The 18,143-nt window shown below is 41.6% G+C and overlaps 1 protein-coding gene across 9 annotated transcripts in view; it reads right to left on the bottom strand.

Moving 5' to 3' along the window:
- Nucleotides 1–18,143, bottom strand: part of LOC115131505 (tropomyosin alpha-3 chain) — a 37,119-nt gene that overhangs the window by 10,903 nt on the left and 8,073 nt on the right. For 3 of the 9 annotated variants that reach the window (XM_029663276.2, XM_029663275.2, XM_065020448.1), the window contains exons 3-6: nt 9,996–10,129; nt 6,151–6,268; nt 5,775–5,845; nt 492–567 (exon numbers count right to left, since the gene is read on the bottom strand). In XM_029663276.2, the coding sequence (XP_029519136.1) occupies nt 492–567; nt 5,775–5,845; nt 6,151–6,268; nt 9,996–10,129 (399 nt within the window). Of the gene's footprint in view, nt 1–491; nt 568–4,266; nt 4,343–5,774; nt 5,846–6,150; nt 6,269–9,995; nt 10,130–13,425; nt 14,080–18,143 lie in introns of those variants that run through there. The other 6 variants (XM_029663278.2, XM_029663277.2, XM_029663282.2 and 3 more) reach the window with 5 other exon arrangements.

The following is an 18,143-nucleotide window of genomic DNA, read 5'->3' as shown; positions in this document are numbered from 1 at the left end:
GAGATTAAATGCTCAATTAATCATGTAAGTGTGACCTTTCTAGGAATTATAAACATAGGCTGTAAAGGGCATTGATGACAAGAATGGATGTCTGGGAGAGGTAGGAGGTATTCAAGACTGGAATGGGGGTAAATGCCAAAGGGAAATTAACTACACTGACCAAGTAACCCAAGGCATCAGGATATGAACTACACACACAGGCAATGTTGTTCAAGGCAGAGTCAATACAGAACAGAACCTCTGGTGTAGGGTGAATACAGCAGCTGCACTCAAATACACATGCTGCACACAGATACAGGTACGAACCCTAAGTACACACACACAGCACCCTCCCCCCACCACCACGTGCAAAGAAAAATTGTCAACGCACAATACTTACTAAATCGCTTCCTCAGAGATGTAAACAGTCAGACAAAAACATGCCCACAGGTACATGGTAGATTAACGAGGTTTACACAACCAGGTAAAATACCAACACACGGACACGCTACCTTCTCTGCCTGGGCCTCCAGGGACTTAAGGTTATTGGTGACGTTTTTCAGCTCCTCCTCCAGTTCAGCACATTTACTGGATTTGAGGAGAAGTCGCCATTGAGTTTGTTTCAAGAGAATCAGAAGACAAGGAGAGATGGCAACGAGGGCGGAGCAGTGAAAAGAAGGAAAGAGTAGCAGTGTGAAAACATTGGCAGTACAGTTTAAGATAATTGATGGTGAGAGATGACAAATGGTCTCGGGAGGAGTAGATAATTAGGAAACATGAAGAATGAGTGCCTTATGTCAGAGAAAAGACATGAGGCTAACCACAGCAGTTACAGACCCTTGACACTACCAAATCTCCATATTATAGTGTGCCTACCTCACAACAGGAAATCAGTTTAAGCAACAGCCTCAACGAAAGACAAGCTATACGAGTAATGTTCACTGTCGTTAGAATGGCATGTTTTAGGCTGGAGATGTCCTTAAGGACATTAAAAAAAGTGAGTTGTGCATGCTCAAGTTCTCATGGGTCAATTCTGTGTTATTTTCAGTAGGGCACACCATAGCAAAATGTTTTGCAACAGAAAACTAAAGCAAGCATTTCTTATTGGATGAGTTGACATAGAAACTGGGTGAAGCTATCCTATTAAACACAACCGGAACTCCCATCGATTTTAAAGCAGTAGGATGCCACTTCCTTAACATGCACACTGGATCTCATGCAAACACAAGTTGAGAAAAGAGTAGGGAAGAGAAAGGGAGGCAAGCGCCAGTCAAGGAGAGACGAGGCAAATACTGAAAAGATATGGAAAGAGAAGGTTGGAGTCTGCAGGTCCGGGAGTCATCCAAACAGTTGGTCCTGAGGTCATGCTTCTGATTACTTCTTTCTCATCCTCCACACACACTCACAGAGAGAGAGACTTTCTTTGTGCACCTTTTGAGATCTTTTAACAATAAATAGGTCCTACATCCATAAATCTCGAGCCTGATGTTAGACCAATGGTAGATTACACTAAAGCAGACAGTTGAGCATGAACACGCTCATACATGCATTTCTCTTACACACCATGAAGTGTAGGCACACTCACCACACACAGTGGGGTGTCCAATCAAAAAACACATGATTTTCACAAATGGATTTTTAAAAAAGTTATATAATCCTCTTTAAAAAAAAAACACCAAATGGCCCAAACCTCACGTCTATGGCCAGAATTAGGGTGACCAAATCAATGGAGGCCAGGTTTTTAAAAAAGTGGTAAAAATAAATAAGAAAAACAGCATTGCGTCAGCTAGGCTGGATTCTGTGCATGAATTAAAGCTACTGGTTGCCTGACAGGCTCACTTTCCCTCTTAAACTAATCTTTCTTCTCAAATCTGCAGGACATAAAACAGTAGAGGTAACATTTACATTTTACATTTAAGTCATTTAGCAGACGCTCTTATCCAGAGCGACTTACAAATTGGTGCATTCACCTTATGACCTCCAGTGGAACAGTAGTGCATCTAAATCTTTTTGAGAGGGATTACTTTATCCTATCCTAGGTATTCCTTAAAATTCCCTGATTGTTTTCAAAAAGTTTGTTCCACCATTGGGGGCCGCAGCTCAGTTTTGAAATGTACTTCCTCAGTGGTAGGGAGGCGGCAGGCCAGAGGTGGATGAGTGCCCTTGTTTGGGTGTAGGGCCTGATCAGAGCCTGGAGGTACTGAGGTGCCGTTAAGATGGAAGGTAAGATGGATATAGAGGAGACATGACATGTATACGCTTTTTATATTCATTCCTAATTCCCTGTTGTTTTCAAAAACAAGCGTCTCTGAAATGTCAACGGAGCACTGAGCTTTATTTTCAAAGCCTTTTACATTTAATTCATCTCGTGTCATGCTAGTTTTGCAACCCGCGGAAACAACTGATGACAACCAAAATGTAGAATCCTAAAATGTTGATAAACCTGCACGTTATGTCAACAGAGCTCTGTACCGATTATCAGTTGCATTAGGTTACGAAATCTGACTTATTGGATATAATGTCAATGACATGTTAGAAATACTCCACTGAATGATTCAGAACATGAACAATCATATTTGTCTTTGTAAGTTAAATTTTATCGCCAAAGCATGTGGACAGACACCCTATTCACACACACACCCCTCCTTTTCAGTACACACAGACATAGGCATTTACCCACATACACCGCCTTCAGAAAGTATTCACACCCCTTGATTTTCACATTTTGTTGTGTTACCTACACACAATAGCCCATGTCAAAGTGGAATTATGTTTGTATAAATGTGTACATATTAATACAAAATGAAAAGCTGAAATGTCTTGTCAATAAGTATTCAAACCCCTTTGTTTATGGCAAGCCTAAATCATTTGAGGAGTAAAAATGTGCTTAACACATCACATAAGCTGCATGGACTTGCTGTGTGCAATAGTGTTTAACATGATTTTTGAATGACTACCTCATCTGTTTCCCACACATCTTTAAAGGTCCCTCATTTGAGCAGTGAGTTTCAAAACAGATTCAACCAAAGACCAGGGAGGTTTTCTAATGCCTTGAAAAGGGAACCTATTGGAAGATGAGTTTAAAAAAAAGCAGACTACACCTTAAAGCATGGTGAAGTTATTACACTTTAGATGGTGTATCAATTAGAGGTCGGCCGATTATGATTTTTCAACGCCGATACCAATTATTGGAGGACCAAAAAAGCCGATACCGATTAATCGGACGATTTTGTTTTTATACATTTTTTTTGTGTAATAATGACAATTACAACAATACTGAATTAACACTTATTTTAACTTAATATAAATCAATAAAATCAATTTAGCCTCAAATAAATGAAACATCAGCCTCCCGGGTGGCGCAGTGGTTAATGGTGCTGTACTGCAGCGCCAGCTGTGCCACCAGACTCTGGGTTCGCGCCCAGGCTCTGTCGTAACCGGCCGTGACCGGGAGGTCCGTGGAGTGACCCACAATTGGCCTAGTGTCGTCCGGGTTAGGGAGGGTTTGGCCGGTAGGGAAATTCTTGTCTCATCGCGCACCAGCGACTCCTGTGGCGGGCCGGGCGCAATGCGTGCTAACCAAGGTTGCCAGGTGCATGGTGTTTCCTCCGACACATTGGTGCGGCTGGCTTCCGGGTTGGATGGCGCTGTGTTAAGAAGCAGTGCGGCTTGGTTGGGTTGTGTATCGGAGGACGCATGACTTTCAACCTTAGTCTCTCCCGAGCCCGTACGGGAGATGTAGCTAAGCACAGGCAAAATACTAGAAGAAAGAAAACCTGGTTCTGTCTGCCTTCCAAAAGACACTGGGAGAGAAATTCACCTTTGAGCAGGACAACCTAAATCAAAAGGCTGGAGTTGCTTACCAAGAAAGTGCATGTTCCTGAGTGGCGTAGTTACAGGTATGACCTAAATCTGCTTGAAAATCTATGGCAAGGCTTCAAAATGTGTCTAGCAATGATCAACAACCAACTTGACGGAGTTTAAAGAATTTATAATAATGTGCAAATATTGTACAATCCAAGAGTGCGAATAGTCCGTACAATCCAAGAGTGCGAATACTCCGTAATCGCTACCAAAGGTGATTCTAACATGTATTGACTCAGGGCTGTGAATACTTATGTAAATTAATTGCATTTCATTTTTAAAAGCACATTTTCACTTTGCATTATGGGGTAGTGTGTGTAAGGCAAGAGAAAAAAAAGTTTAATCATTTTGGAATTGAGACAAAGAAAACAAAATTTGGAATAAATTGAGGGGTATGAATTCACTCCGACAAAAACACAATACCTGGTCTTCAGAGGCCTGCAGGGACTTCAGCGATTGGTCGAAACCCCTCAGCTCCTCCTCCAGGGCCCTGGCTTTGCTGTTAGTGCAGGGAGGGGGCGGAGTCACACACATGCGGTGCAGGGGGCGTATGGAGGGTGGGGGGTGGGTCATGCGTTGAATTTAGGTCGGACCCCCAGAAACATGCAGAGACGGACAGATGGGGGAGGAGGGCATTTATTAATTAGGATGCAGAACCAATGTTATGCAAACACACAATTTTATTCTCATGGCCATGGGAACAGTGAGGATGGGGCCAGTTTGGGATGATACCGGAAGTGGGACTGCTATAATGCAGAGCCGTATCAAATACTTTTAAAAACTTGAGCTGTGCTTGATTTTGTTGGTCCAATACTATGGAACAGTCACAAAAGTGCAAACTCCAAGCAGTATTTGTATTTAAATATAGCGTCAAGCAGCCATAGCGGGGCTCAAACTACGGCCCCACAATGTCACCATCAGAACAAATTGGACAGATCGCCATAGGATTTGCCACTTCTGTACTCCTTACCACGCTTGCCAAATATCAGAACTCAACAGATCACAAAATTCTTTGGATGATGTATTTTTGAACATTTGTATTAATGTGGTCTTCTCCAGAACCGCTCAGCACCAAACTTGGTATATAGCATCAATGGATACATATTTAAAACGCTAGGTTTTCCAAGGCTCTCGCTCAAACAATATGGACGCTATAAGCCAATGAGCTTGTTTTTCCCTGTCCAACATGCAACCAAAGAACTATACTCTACAGGTTAGCTAGACTCATCCCTGAGTGTGCCAAATTTCCTCAGGTCAAGTGTAATCAGGGTAGTCAGATCAAGAGGAATAAATAAGTGCCGTTATAGCGCCTCCGCGTGGTCGATTTAAACGTGCTCACATTGAGTCGACAGTGTTTGGAACATGTCTATCAAGTTGTTACAATAAGAATGTGTCTGATTTATATGCATTTATGTGCCAGGTCAAGACCACTTGAATGTTCATTGGTCAGTAGCAGCCATGTTTGAGATGATAGAGGGGCATGAACTTTAAACGTTTTCATCTTCAATCGCTTGTTATAGCGTGACCAACTGGCACAGCACTGCATGAGAGGATGTGGCCTAGATTTGCTGCTTGAACCCCTAATACATGACTCTGGCCTGGTATAGTGATGTAGACCGGGAATTGTTCAAATATATTCCAAATGAGACATCAAGATGTATGTTTGCATTCTGCATCGTGTAGTTCTGTAGTTGTGTGACCAGAGTATGTTTAATACAGAGCTACAATGCTGTACATGTCAAATTGATGCAGTATTTTGTGTGTAATAGATCTCTACATTCATTTGGAGGAAAACATCAGTATAACTAAATTATTTGACAAAACCCTATTCGGCTGTGTGGAATAATTGATGTAACGTACCACTAATGTAGTTCTGTGTATGCGTGTGTGTGTGTGTAACTATTGTGCAGTTCAATCACATGGCCACTCACGCCTCAGCAAGCTCTGCCCTCTCCTCTGTGCGCTCGTGATCCCCCTCGATGATCAGCAGCTTACGAGCCACCTGTAGACGCACACACACAATTATTTACTGCCAGTTGCACAAGATGGCAGATGGAAACAACTGCTCACAAGATGTGCGCAGATGGTGAACAGGTGAAGTGTGAGTAAAGATGCCCACTGTGGATATAAATTGGGTACATCTAGGGAGAACCTGTACTAGTGAGCTTACAGCCTCACGTGAGAAGAAAAGTATGCGATGATGACCTCATCCACTAGTGTCTCGATGTTACCTCATTGTGTCCGTGTGTGCACGCATATGAGGTAGTACTAAAGCATTGTGTGCGTGTGTGAGAGAGATATGCTCACCTCCTCGTACTTGCGGTCAGCCTCCTCAGCAATGTGCTTGGCCTCTTTCAGCTGGATCTCCTGTAGCTCCATCTTCTCCTCATCCTTCAGGGCCCTGTTCTCAATCACCTTCATGCCCCTGGAACAAACGCGCACATGTTAGATGTAATGTATCATATCGGAATTCATTTGGTATTGAAACTTAGGATACGAAAAATGTAACACTGTGGTAATACGCCAATACTCGATATTAGACTTTGGATATTTGTCAAACTAAACACACAATACTTAATATTGCACTGTCAGCAGCATGTGACACTACATTTCACACACTCTGGGAAGCACAATGGAGGGAGAAACTCAAAGGGTGCATCAGAGAAAGACAATCAATTAACAGAAGATAGCGAGACCAAACACAAATCGTCAAAGATAGTGGTAACTAACCCAAGAAGTATCAACCGGCATCGTTTCCAATTGGAGCAAATGAAGCACAATGGGCAGAACAAGCAAAGAGGTGGGAAGAGCCAAGAACGAGCATATTGGCCTGATGTAGCATGTATTTGCATATTTTCATTAGGGAATGCAAAGTCTGAAGTGCACGTGTGCAATAACTCAATTCGCCCTTGCACTCTTAAACATTTTTAGCAGAATGTTGGCCAAGTTTCATCTAGCTCCATCCCAACATCCCACTGGACATCCCCTCATCCCACTGGACATCCCCTCATCCCACTGGACATCCCCTCATCATATTTGAAGGGAAGTTCTAAACAGATCCTTAAGATTTATACCCCTGTGATGTGTACGCGTTCCCCTTTTGTCTGTCATCATTGCGCCCATGTGCTTTCACTTCCAGTCCAACAACGACAAACTGACTAGGTTTAAACCAGGGATGGTCAACTGGCAGCCTGCATTTACAGGACCAGTCAAAAGTTAATCCACCTACTCATTCAAGGGTTTTTCTTTATTTTTACTATTTTCTACATTGTAGAATAGAAGTGAAGATATCAATACTATGAAATAACATATGGAATCATGTAGTAACCAAAACAGTATTAAACAAATCAAAATATATTTTGTATTTGAGATTCTTCAAAGTAGCCACCCTTTGCATAGACAGCTTTGCAATCTAGGCATTCTCTCAACCAGCTTCATGAGGTAGTCACCTGGAACGCATTTCAATTAACAGGTGTGCCTCATTAAAAGTTTATTTGTGTCATTTCTTCACTTCTTAATGCATTTGAGCCAATCAGTTGTGTTGTGACAAGGTAGGGGTGATATACAGAAGATAGCCCAATTTGGTAAAAGACTAAGTCCAGTTTATGGCAAAAACAGCTCAAATAAACAAAAGGGAAACGACAGTCCATTAATTCAAACAAAAGGAAAATGTCAAGATTTTTGAAAGTTTCTTCAAGTGCAGTCGCAAAAAGCACTATGAAACTGGGTCTCATGAGGACCGCCACAGGAAAGGAAGACAATTACCTCTGCCGCAGAGGATAAGTTCATTAGAGTTACCAGCCTCAGAAATTGCAGCCCAAATAAATGCTTCAGAGTCCAAGTAACAGACATCTCAACTGTTCAGAGGAGACTGTGAATCAGGCCTTCATGGTCAGATTGCTGCAAAGAAACAACTGCTAAAGGACACCAATAAGAAGAAGCCACTTTTTTGGACCAAGAAAGACTAGTAATGGACATTAGACGGGTGGAAATCTGTCCTTTGCTCTGGAGTCCAAATTGGAGATTTTTGGTTCCAACCGCGGTGTCTTTGTGAGATGCAGAGTAGGTGAACGGATGATCGACGCATGTGTGGTTCCCACCGTGAAACATGGAGTAGGAGGTGCTTTCCTGGTAACAATGTGAGGGATTTATTTAGAATTCAAGACACACTTAACCAGTATGGCTCCAACAGCATTCTGCAGCGATACGCCATCCCATCTGGTTTGCGCTTAGTTGGACTCTTTTTCTTCCCCCAAAAGGACGACCCAAAACACCTCCTGGCTGTGAAAGGGCTATTTGACTAAGGAGAGTGATGGAGTGGTGCATCAGATGACGTGGCCTCCACAATCACCCGACCTCAACCCAATTGAGATGGTTTTGGTGCCCCCCCCTCGGGTTTGAGCCGTGGGGAATCTTCTTGGGCTATACTCAACCTTGTCTCGGGGTAGTAAGTTGGTGGTTGAAGATATCCCTCTAGCGGTGTGGGGGCTGTGCTTTGGCAAAGTGGGTGTGGTTATATCCTGCCTGGTTGGCACTGTCCGGAAGTATCGTCGGAAGGGACTAGTGTCTCCCGACTCCTCCTATCTTAGCCTCCAGTATTTATGCTGCAATAGCTTATGTCGGGGGGGGGGGGGGGGGGGGAGACACTGTAGGAGACACATTTCTTCTGTCTTATCCGGTGTCCTGTGCGAATTTAATTAAGCTCTCTCTAATTCTCTCCTTTCTGTGGACCTGAGCCCTAGGACCATGCCTCAGGACTACCTGGCCTGATGACTCCTTGCTGTCCCCAGTCCACCTGGTCGTGCTGCTGCTCCAGTTTCAACTGTTCTGCCTGCGGCTATGGAACACTGATGTGCTACCTTGTCCCGGATCTGCTGTTTTCGACTCTCTCTCTCGACCACACCTGCTGTCTCCAACTCTGAATGATTGGCTATGAAAAGTCAACTGACATTTACTCCCGAGGTGCTGACCTGCTGCACCGTCTACAACCACTGTGATGATTCTAATTATTATTATTTGACCCTGCTGGTCATCTATGATCGTTTGAACATCTTGGCCATGTACTGTTATAATCTCAATCTGGCATAGCCAGAAGAGGACTGGTCCCCCCTCAGAGCCTGGTTCCTCTCTAGGTTTCTTTCTTTATTAGGGAGTTTTTACTAGCCACCGTGCTTCTACATCTGCATTGCTTGCTGTTTGGGGTTTTAGGCTGGGTTTCTGTGTAGCGCTTTGTGACATCGGCTGATGTACAAAGGGCTTCATCAATACATTTGATTGATTTATGAGTTGGTGTGAAGGAAAAGCAGACAACAAGTGCTCAGCATATGAAGAAACTCCTTTAAGACTAATCCTCATCAAGCTGGTTGAGAGGCAAACGGTGGCTACTTTGAAGAATCTAAAATACATTTAATTAAATGTATTTAAAAAAAAAAAAACTTTGGTTACATGATTCCATGTGTTACATTATTATTCTACAATGAAGAAAAAAAATAAAAGAAATACCTTGAGTAGGTGTGTCCAAACTGACTGGTACTGTAGGCCTGCAGACCCATGAGCCACTGTGGCTCCTCCAATTGTTGTGCCCCCACCTCCATCAAAGTTGCCCATCCCTGGTTCAGACCAGTGACTATGGCCAAGTCCCCACTTTTTCCAATGTCTTACTTCATGGGATCCCATGTTAAAAAGTCATGCTTCCTTTGCTGCATAGGGCCTTCGATAACTTATTTGTGGGTGCTTATATTAGTCCTATTTCAAACATGTACAAGTGTATACAACTTTATGTAGATGACACTTACACCATTTCCAACATTTGACCAAGCTATGATAGAGCTGCAATCCGAGATTCTTGCCTTACAGAAAGCCCTGGTTGGTTTATAATTCATACTTGCTGGCAAGAGTAAATAGATGTTGTTGCATGCTAACAGATGACTGGAAGTCTGTGGGTAATGCTAGTTAGGATTGGCTCGCAAAACTACCTCTAATGTCCTTCATACTGGACAGACATAAAAATGGTATCCATGAGTTCATTTGACCCTAGGGGAGAAGATAAAGGGCCTCATTGCCAGAAACCCAGAGTATCCCTTTAAAACAGTGGTGTTGGGAGAATTACAGTGTTTTCCCCTTTCTGTTCACGTGCGCTGTGTTCCACTGACCTCTCACTTTCGTCTGCAGCCTTCTCGGCCTCCTCCAGTTTCTGCAGAGCGGTCGCCAGTCTCTCCTGGGCCCTGTCCAACTCCTCCTCAACCAGCTGGATACGCCTGTTCAGGGAAGCAACTTCAGCCTCAGCCTGTATCAGGGAGGGGGAGAAGGGAAAGAGTTGGACGTATACTGACATTTAGCCTCAAATTTAAATGGAATTGACCTCAACCCCTCTTTCAACATACGATTTACTGTATATGCCATGATATGATTTATATAGTGCTTTTTCTAGTGCTCAAAGCACTTAACATTGCATCACATGTCACGTTGTCCACCGACGTAGGAGGCTAGACTCAATGGTCCAGTCAGATTACCATTTATTCACCTTGATTTTCTCACACGCATCCATCCAGTACACTGGTTATGTTCAGTGTAACACAACACTGCAGAATCTGCTACAGAATACAAAGTGAGCTCAACAAACCGTTTCTCTATCAAGCATTAACTGTTGGAAGATGTAAGATGTAATTTGTAACAGGTCAATATTTGTATTAGTTAAGAGCAGAACATGTGGTAATTAACTACAATGACCACAAGCCAGTGTTGCTACAGCTGCACATTATCAGTGAGGGAGTTCTATTATGCTGGGCCAGGTTTCCAAGAAAATAAATGTTTGAAGCTTTAACTAGTTTTCCTTGGGGAGACAGATAAAGCTTTATCAAATTACTTTTGTGAAAACACAGAATCCTACACGTCCTTTACCGTCACTTTTTGAAGCCACTCCTCAGTAAAAGGCACATGACAGCCAGCTTGGAGTTTGCCAAAAGGCACCCAAATACTCCCAACAAAGATTGATCGCTTTGGCCTGAATGCCAAGTGTCATGTCTGGAGGAAACCTGCCACCATCCCTACGGTGAAGCTTGGTGGTAGCAGCATCATGCTGTGGGGATGTTTTTCAGCAGCAGGGACTGGGAGACTAGTCAGGCTTGAGGGAAAGATGAATGGAGCAAAGTACAGAGAGATTTATTTTACCCTTTTTTTCCTCCCTAATTTTGTGGTATCCAATTGGTAGTTAGTCTTGTCTCATCGCTGCAACTCCCGTACGGACTCAGAGAGGTGAAGGTCGAGAGCTGTCCATCCGGCTTCTTGACCCAATGCCCACTTAACCTGGAAGCCAGCCGCACCAATGTGTCGGAGGAAACACCGTACACCTGGCTACAGTGTCAGCGTGCACTGTGCCCAGCCCGCCACAGGAGTCCCTAGTGCGCGATGGGACAAGGACATCCCTGCCGGCCAAACCCTCCCCTAACCCGGGCGATGCTGGGCCAATCGTGCGCCACCCCACGGGTCTCCGCGACCGAACCTGGACTCGAACCCAGTACAGAGAGATATTTGATTTTTTTTAACTGTTCCAGAGCGCTCAAGACCTCAGACTGGGGCAAGGTTCACCTTCCAATAGGACAACGACCCTAAGCACACAGCGAAGACAAAGCAGGAGTGGCTTCGGGACAAGTCTCTGAATGTCTTTGAGTGGCCCAGCCAGAGGCCAGACTTGAACCCGATCTAACATCTCTGGAGAGACCTGAAAATATCTGTGTTGCGACGCTCCCCATCCAACTTGAAAGAGCTTGAGAGGATCTGCAGAGAATAATGGGAGAAACTCCCTAAATACAGGTGCGTCAAGCATGTAACGTCATACCCAAGAAGACTTGAGGCTGTAAATCGCTGACAAAAGGTGCATAAAGGACTGAGTAAAGGGTATGACTACTTGTGTAAATGTGATTTGTTCTTTAACAATCTAAAAACCTGTTTTTGCTTTATCAAAATTGAATATTGTGTGAAGAGTGATGAAAAGGTTTTATTTAATCAATTTTAGAGAAAGGCTATGAGGTAACTTAGTTGTGGAAAGTTATGAGTCTCAGCCTCTTGCGAATTCAAGGAAATGTATGAAACAGATGATAGATCTCACACCACTGGGGAGAAGATGGAGCTAGATTAAATTCTGCTAATTCTCTCATTGATGAAATATTGGATTTAAATGCAGTTTTGTCCCCCAAAACTAATATATGTTATGGACTGAGTGCACTAAGTTTTGTAGACTTGACTCTTTGGTAAAGTGTCTTCATGGGGCGGCCACGATTTAGCAGTGGCGTGCCTCTCTGCTTGGGGAAACACAAAATATATTGCATTTTAAAACTAGTTTCATTGGGAAGGCAGATAAAAGCCTTTTTATCCAAAGCAATCACTTTTGCATATGAAAACAGAATCCTACTCATTACTCCACGTGCTTAACCTACACCGCTTTTGTTTTGAGCAGACTTGACCTTCGGCCAAAACTGGGCACCTGGCTCAAGTCTGGAAAGCAGCCCAGTTCCAAAACAAATACAATCAACACTAACCCCGTTCATCCGGGGAATTTATCAAATCCCCCTCAGTATATCTGGCTTAAAGTACCTGTCCAGTGAAAATCTAACTTTTAAAAGTTAATATTCTGTTAACTCACAACCAAATCATGTTGTTGACTCAGATACTCGTATGGGGCCAAAGTATAAATTGGAGACAACTATCAGGAAACAAACTCAAACAAAAAGTTTAAAAAAAAAAAAAAAACGTTCAGAGGATATCATCCCCCTGATGAGGATGAGCTGGCCAATTAGTGGTCTACTTGTGTTCATATTTTGAATGGTGTATAGGCCCACACCATTCCAACACAGAAAAGATTTGTTTTAACACACATAATTAACAAAACTATTAAACCCATATTGTAATTAATTACAGGTCATGTCCGCAAACACTGGACAATTACTTTTAAGCCCCAGTCCCTCAATGACTTCAATTTCAAAAATGTGGTCATAAAGCCCCACCCATGTTGCGCAACGCCTTCCACTAACAATTCCTTTGTAATGTTACTCAACAATACACATCCCATTTGATAGGTGTCAATAGGAGATGACCTAAAAACACCTCACTTCGATACAGCTACGACGGGAAATGACTTGTTCGTAGCAGGTTAGGAGAATTAGGTTAAGGTTAGGAAAAGGTTTAGCGAAAATGCTCTCCTAACCCTGTAGTTCCCAACCAGCGGTACTAAGACTTGGTCTACGACTCATGATGCCATAAATATACTGGTAAAATGCATGAGATGATACTTCAGGTGTTCTCCGGCACAGTAAAATGTTGGTGGTGGTACATTAACAGATAACGGTTGGGTACCACTGTCCTAACCTGCTACGAAAAGTCCCATGTTAATAGGCTCCTTGTAGGGCGGGGGTGTAACGTTAAAAGGTTAATTGCATGAATGACAACCCAGGCCAAGTGGTAGTATACTTTTAAAAAGAAACAATGTAGCCTATCTGCGCACGTCGATCTAAAATTGTCAAAATTCCAAATAAATATATTTAAAAAATGGTAATGTCGATGGATGATTCTAAAATATCATTTTACCTGTTCTCTTGATGTTTTCTCCACCTCGACCTGTCTCTGAAGAAGTTCAGCTCGCTCTTCGGCTTCATCTGCCTGTTGCTGTAAAACTTTGATCTTTCGCTTAACTGCGTCGATACTGTTGTTTCCAGACATTTTATTTTGTTTGTGAGAGTAGGTTAGTCCTAGTTAGTTTGTTTCCCCTTCTTTAAAAAAGTTTTATAACTTCGGCACGAGTTCTTCAGAACGGGAGAAAAAAAGCAGCAACGCCCTGCCAAATGGTCAAACGTTGATTGTAGTGGCGTGGGAATATGCGTTCTTCCTCCAAACAGCAGGGACACTCAATAACGCATTTAAGATTGACACTGGTCTAACCGAATTTCGTCCAAAATTCGTGTTTTCAAAGTAGCCTAATCCGGTTAGATGTTTTAAATAGTTTCTCCTGCTATCATTTACCAGGAAGACGCAAAAATGTTTTTTTATTTTTTTATTTTATTCTACAAGACGTGGCAAGCTAACAGTCCTAATTCATTGGCTTCCGCTGTGAAAAATGGGACGAATTCTTTCAATTGCACGCGGTTATAATTTAAGCTCAATCAAACGAATGAATGAATTCAAAATTGGCTTAACAAGGGATTTGCTGTCCGTTCTCTCCCCTGTCTCTAAATCACTATGCCCTGCCCGCTTGGTTCAGCTCTTTCCTTTTCAACCCACTTCCGGCTTGCTCCACACCCAAATGTCTGGCGTAGACAATAAATTGGAATGCTGATCCAGAGTCAGCCCCTAGAACACTAGTTGGTCCCCAGAAGGAAAGTTTTAAAAATGATCCCGTCAGCACATTGAGCACAATGTATCTTCGACCGGAAAGCACTCCTTGTTTTTTTTTTTTTTTTGTTTTTTTTTGTTATTAACAACAAATCAATACATAAAGCACATGAGGGAACACAAGCATACATAGATTACAAACAATGGACAATCGAGCTAGGGGGTACAATTTCACATTACAATTACACAAGGACCTTAAGGGACATGCATATACTTACAATTCTAACAGCTTTTTTGTTAGTAGAGCATTTAACCGTCTTAAAATACAGTTCAATTTCTTTTTGTAGGATACGAAAATGTGGTTTTCTGTTTGTAAATTTACATTTGTGTATATGAAATTTGGCCAAAAGAATAATGAAATTAATTACATAAAAATGATTCCGCTTATTTCTATTGTATGTAAAGAATCCAAACAGTACATCTCTCCACAATAGTGTAAAATCTTCATAAATGTGTTCAATTATAAACCTACTGATGTCTTGCCACAGTTTTCTTACATGCATACAATGCCAAAAAGATGCACAACTGTTTCTGGGTGGTCATTACAAAAGGAGCAATTTGAGTTGATGTTTTCCTTAAACTTCTTCATATAGTGGTTGGCAGGATAGTATTTATGAATAATTTTAAAGGAAACTTCCTTAATTTTGTTAACAAGTAGGTATGTTTGTGGCAACATCCAAACTTTTTTCCAACAGATATTATCAATAAATCCATTCCAGTAAGGCATGACATAAGGTATAGATACAACATCCTGCTGAAACAAGGATCGTATCGCTCTGTTGTTGAATGGACCAAAAGAGAAACAAATCTTTCCTACTGATGAGTCAACAGGGTCAATAGAAGGTAGGCTCTGAGGGTCAGGTCTTGACATGTTCCTGAATAACATAGCAACACCTGAGGGAATGGCATCTAAAACAATTGCAAAATCTTTAGGTGTTACAGGGACCTTGTAAAGTGATAAGAATTCTTTATAACTGAGTAAAAGACCCTCTGCATTTACCAGTTGGCTCACCAATAGGATATTATTTCTGAACCAATATTCTAAAAACAGAGAGGTATTTTTATACAATATATCCCGATTATTCCATATATAATATCTGTGTGGAGAAGAAGCATTCCTTGGTTACACGTGTCCTGACCCAGGAAGTGACGTTTCATTTATAAATCACTCGCATTCCAAGCCACTCCCGAGGTAGCATATGAAAGTACATGTACGGGGGGATTCACCTGCATGAGAATGTCATCTCAACATCACGATTTAGTACACATTTGTGAATGTTTGAATGGTGTAAGTGTGTGTCTATCTACAGGCTATTTTGTATGGTATGCCTACTTGTTCATCATATGTGACTACTTGCTTTGTATGTGTACATTTGTTTGCTTGTCAACACATTACACCTGAAGCCTCCAGATACCAAATATGACCGCTTCTTCATTCCTTCCTGTTGCACAACAACTTGAGGATGCTGAGACATGCACCACAACACACACACAAATCAAGTCACTACTTGTGAGCCATCACTAAATTCAGTGTGATATAAAACAAGAAAATGCACATTGTCTTGTTACATTTTGGTTTAAAGATGGGTTATGAAAACATCAGGCCTAGCTAATAATTCAATTATGCCCAAAATAATATTTCCTTGTGAGATAAAGTGTTTTGAATGGGATTGAACTCTTCAATTTCAGTGAATACACAGAGCTGTGAAGGTGTTTGTGTTTCAAACAGGTCTTGGCCCTCCCTTCCTGTCTCTCACTACCAGGATTGTGTTTATTAGGGCACTCAATTAAAAAGATTAAAACAGTTTCCAAGAGAAAAAGAAAATAAGCATTTCTAATTGTTCAAGTCCAGGAAGTCCCTCCTTGTTTTCTTCCGACCTTGTTACTCACTCGTGTGGTGTGAATGGTTCTCAGTAGGTGAATTGATTGTTCACTTGCACGTCCAGTTGTGACCACCAAGTGTCGCCCCAGACCACATGTTTGGCACTGTGAGACAATTTTAGACGTTGAGTAAGTTTCTGCACATTGACCATGTTTACATGCACACAGTATTCCGAAAAGAAGCTCATATCCCGCAAAGGTTTTTTCGGGATAAGCTGTTTACATGCACCTTTGATATTCTTCTCATAAGTATCCCTGTAGTCATGAATAAACAGAATATTCCTCATTTAAATTCACATGGGTTAAATGGAATAGTAACAAATATGGACACCGACTGTAGGCCTATAACCTCTCACATGTAGTGGATAAATATCTTGAGAAAATGCTAATTCATGTTGTTGTTGTTTTTTTACACCGTTATGCAAGCAGACCGTATTTCAACCACATAAAATATGCAACCAAGACGAGCTGAAGTCTTATCAGAAGAGTGTTTTGCCGTTTTATCAGCTTTTAATTTCCTTTAAACTGGTCAAACTCATGACATTTGGACAAATGTACACATACCAAGCGCATAGTCACACACGATGAACCATTGAGGACCACTTTGGAAACAAGCGTTTTAATTAATACTTTCAAGTGATATCCTCTGGGTTCGCATTGTGCATTTTGTTGTTTTTGTCTGTTGCCCAAAATAAATCCAATTCAATTTTGTACAGGAACAGTCATTCCACTGTTTTGGAGAAATTGCATATTCTCCCCGGTCCCTAAACGAAACAGACAACTTTACTGGTGTTATCTATATTACTAATGCATTAATTATATCAAAGTCAGACATTATTCTAATTTATTTAGTCTTTTGGGGCAACACGTTGTGACAGAAGAGAACCGTGTATCAAACGTAGTTGACAAACAAAATGGCCTACCAAATGTCGGAAATTGTAAGTAGAAACTTAATTTAAATTATAGTAAATGAATTATAGTAGGCTAAATTATTATTGTTGATCAAACTGCGCAGGTAGTCTACTTTTTGAAGTGATTTGATTGACAAGCAGATGAAAACGTCACTCTGCACACATAATATGCGAAACTGAGCCTGCGCAGAACGCGGTTTTTCACGGTCCGCGCAGGCTCAGTTTCGTATATAATGGGAGTAAACAGGACAAGACCTTTACATGCCACAATATCCCGTTTTAGATCAGCATATCCGAAGCATCTTATCCAGGGTTCTCAACCTGAATACAAGCTTTTTTTGTAAACGGGATATGATGTTTATATGAGTCAACTCAAAAACAGAATACTTGAGTAATTCTGAAAAATAACGGGATATTTGGTGTGCATGGAAATGTGGTCAGTGATTCTGCATTGCTATGGCCAAAGTATCCCTATACATTTACATAACTGTGAAATGTTACTTGTATATGGGTCTATTTAGATGTAGAACTAAGTTTGTAACAGTAAGTCTATTGAAAAAATTCTAAAAATTATTCCATGACATTTGTGTCTTAGTTAAGTTGAGGTTATTTTCACGTTTAAAGTTTCATTGTCACAATGCACAAGTACAGTGCAATGCCTTTCTTGCTCTTTCCCAACAATCCAGTAGTACAATAAAATAAAAAAATTTAAAAAGTCAAGTGGAACAAAAAAGTAAGTAAGCTATATACAGGGTCAGTTCCAGAGTCTGCTAATACCATCTTTACAATGTGCAGGGATACTGGAGTGGTATAATTATATATGTATAGAGGTAGGGTGACTAGGCATCAGGATGAATGATAAACAGAGGAGCAACAGCGTATATGGTGTTTGTGTGTGTTTTGCAATGAAGGTTTACAATAGCCTCAATAGCACTGTAGGATAGCACCATGGTGTAGCTAGCTGCTGTCCTCCTCTGTGTAAGATACAAAACTTAGGAGGCTCATGGTTCTCTCCCACTTCCATAGACTTAAACAGTAATTATGAAGACTTCCGGAGGACATCCTCCAATCTATCAGAGCTCATGCAGCATTAACTGACATGTTGCTTATCCAATCAAAGGATCA

Source organism: Oncorhynchus nerka, linkage group LG7 (genome assembly GCF_034236695.1).
Source record: "Oncorhynchus nerka isolate Pitt River linkage group LG7, Oner_Uvic_2.0, whole genome shotgun sequence".
Lineage (NCBI taxonomy): Eukaryota > Metazoa > Chordata > Actinopteri > Salmoniformes > Salmonidae > Oncorhynchus > Oncorhynchus nerka.
Note: the sequence above shows the minus strand (reverse complement) of the source record. Positions and strands in the feature narration are given on the sequence as shown.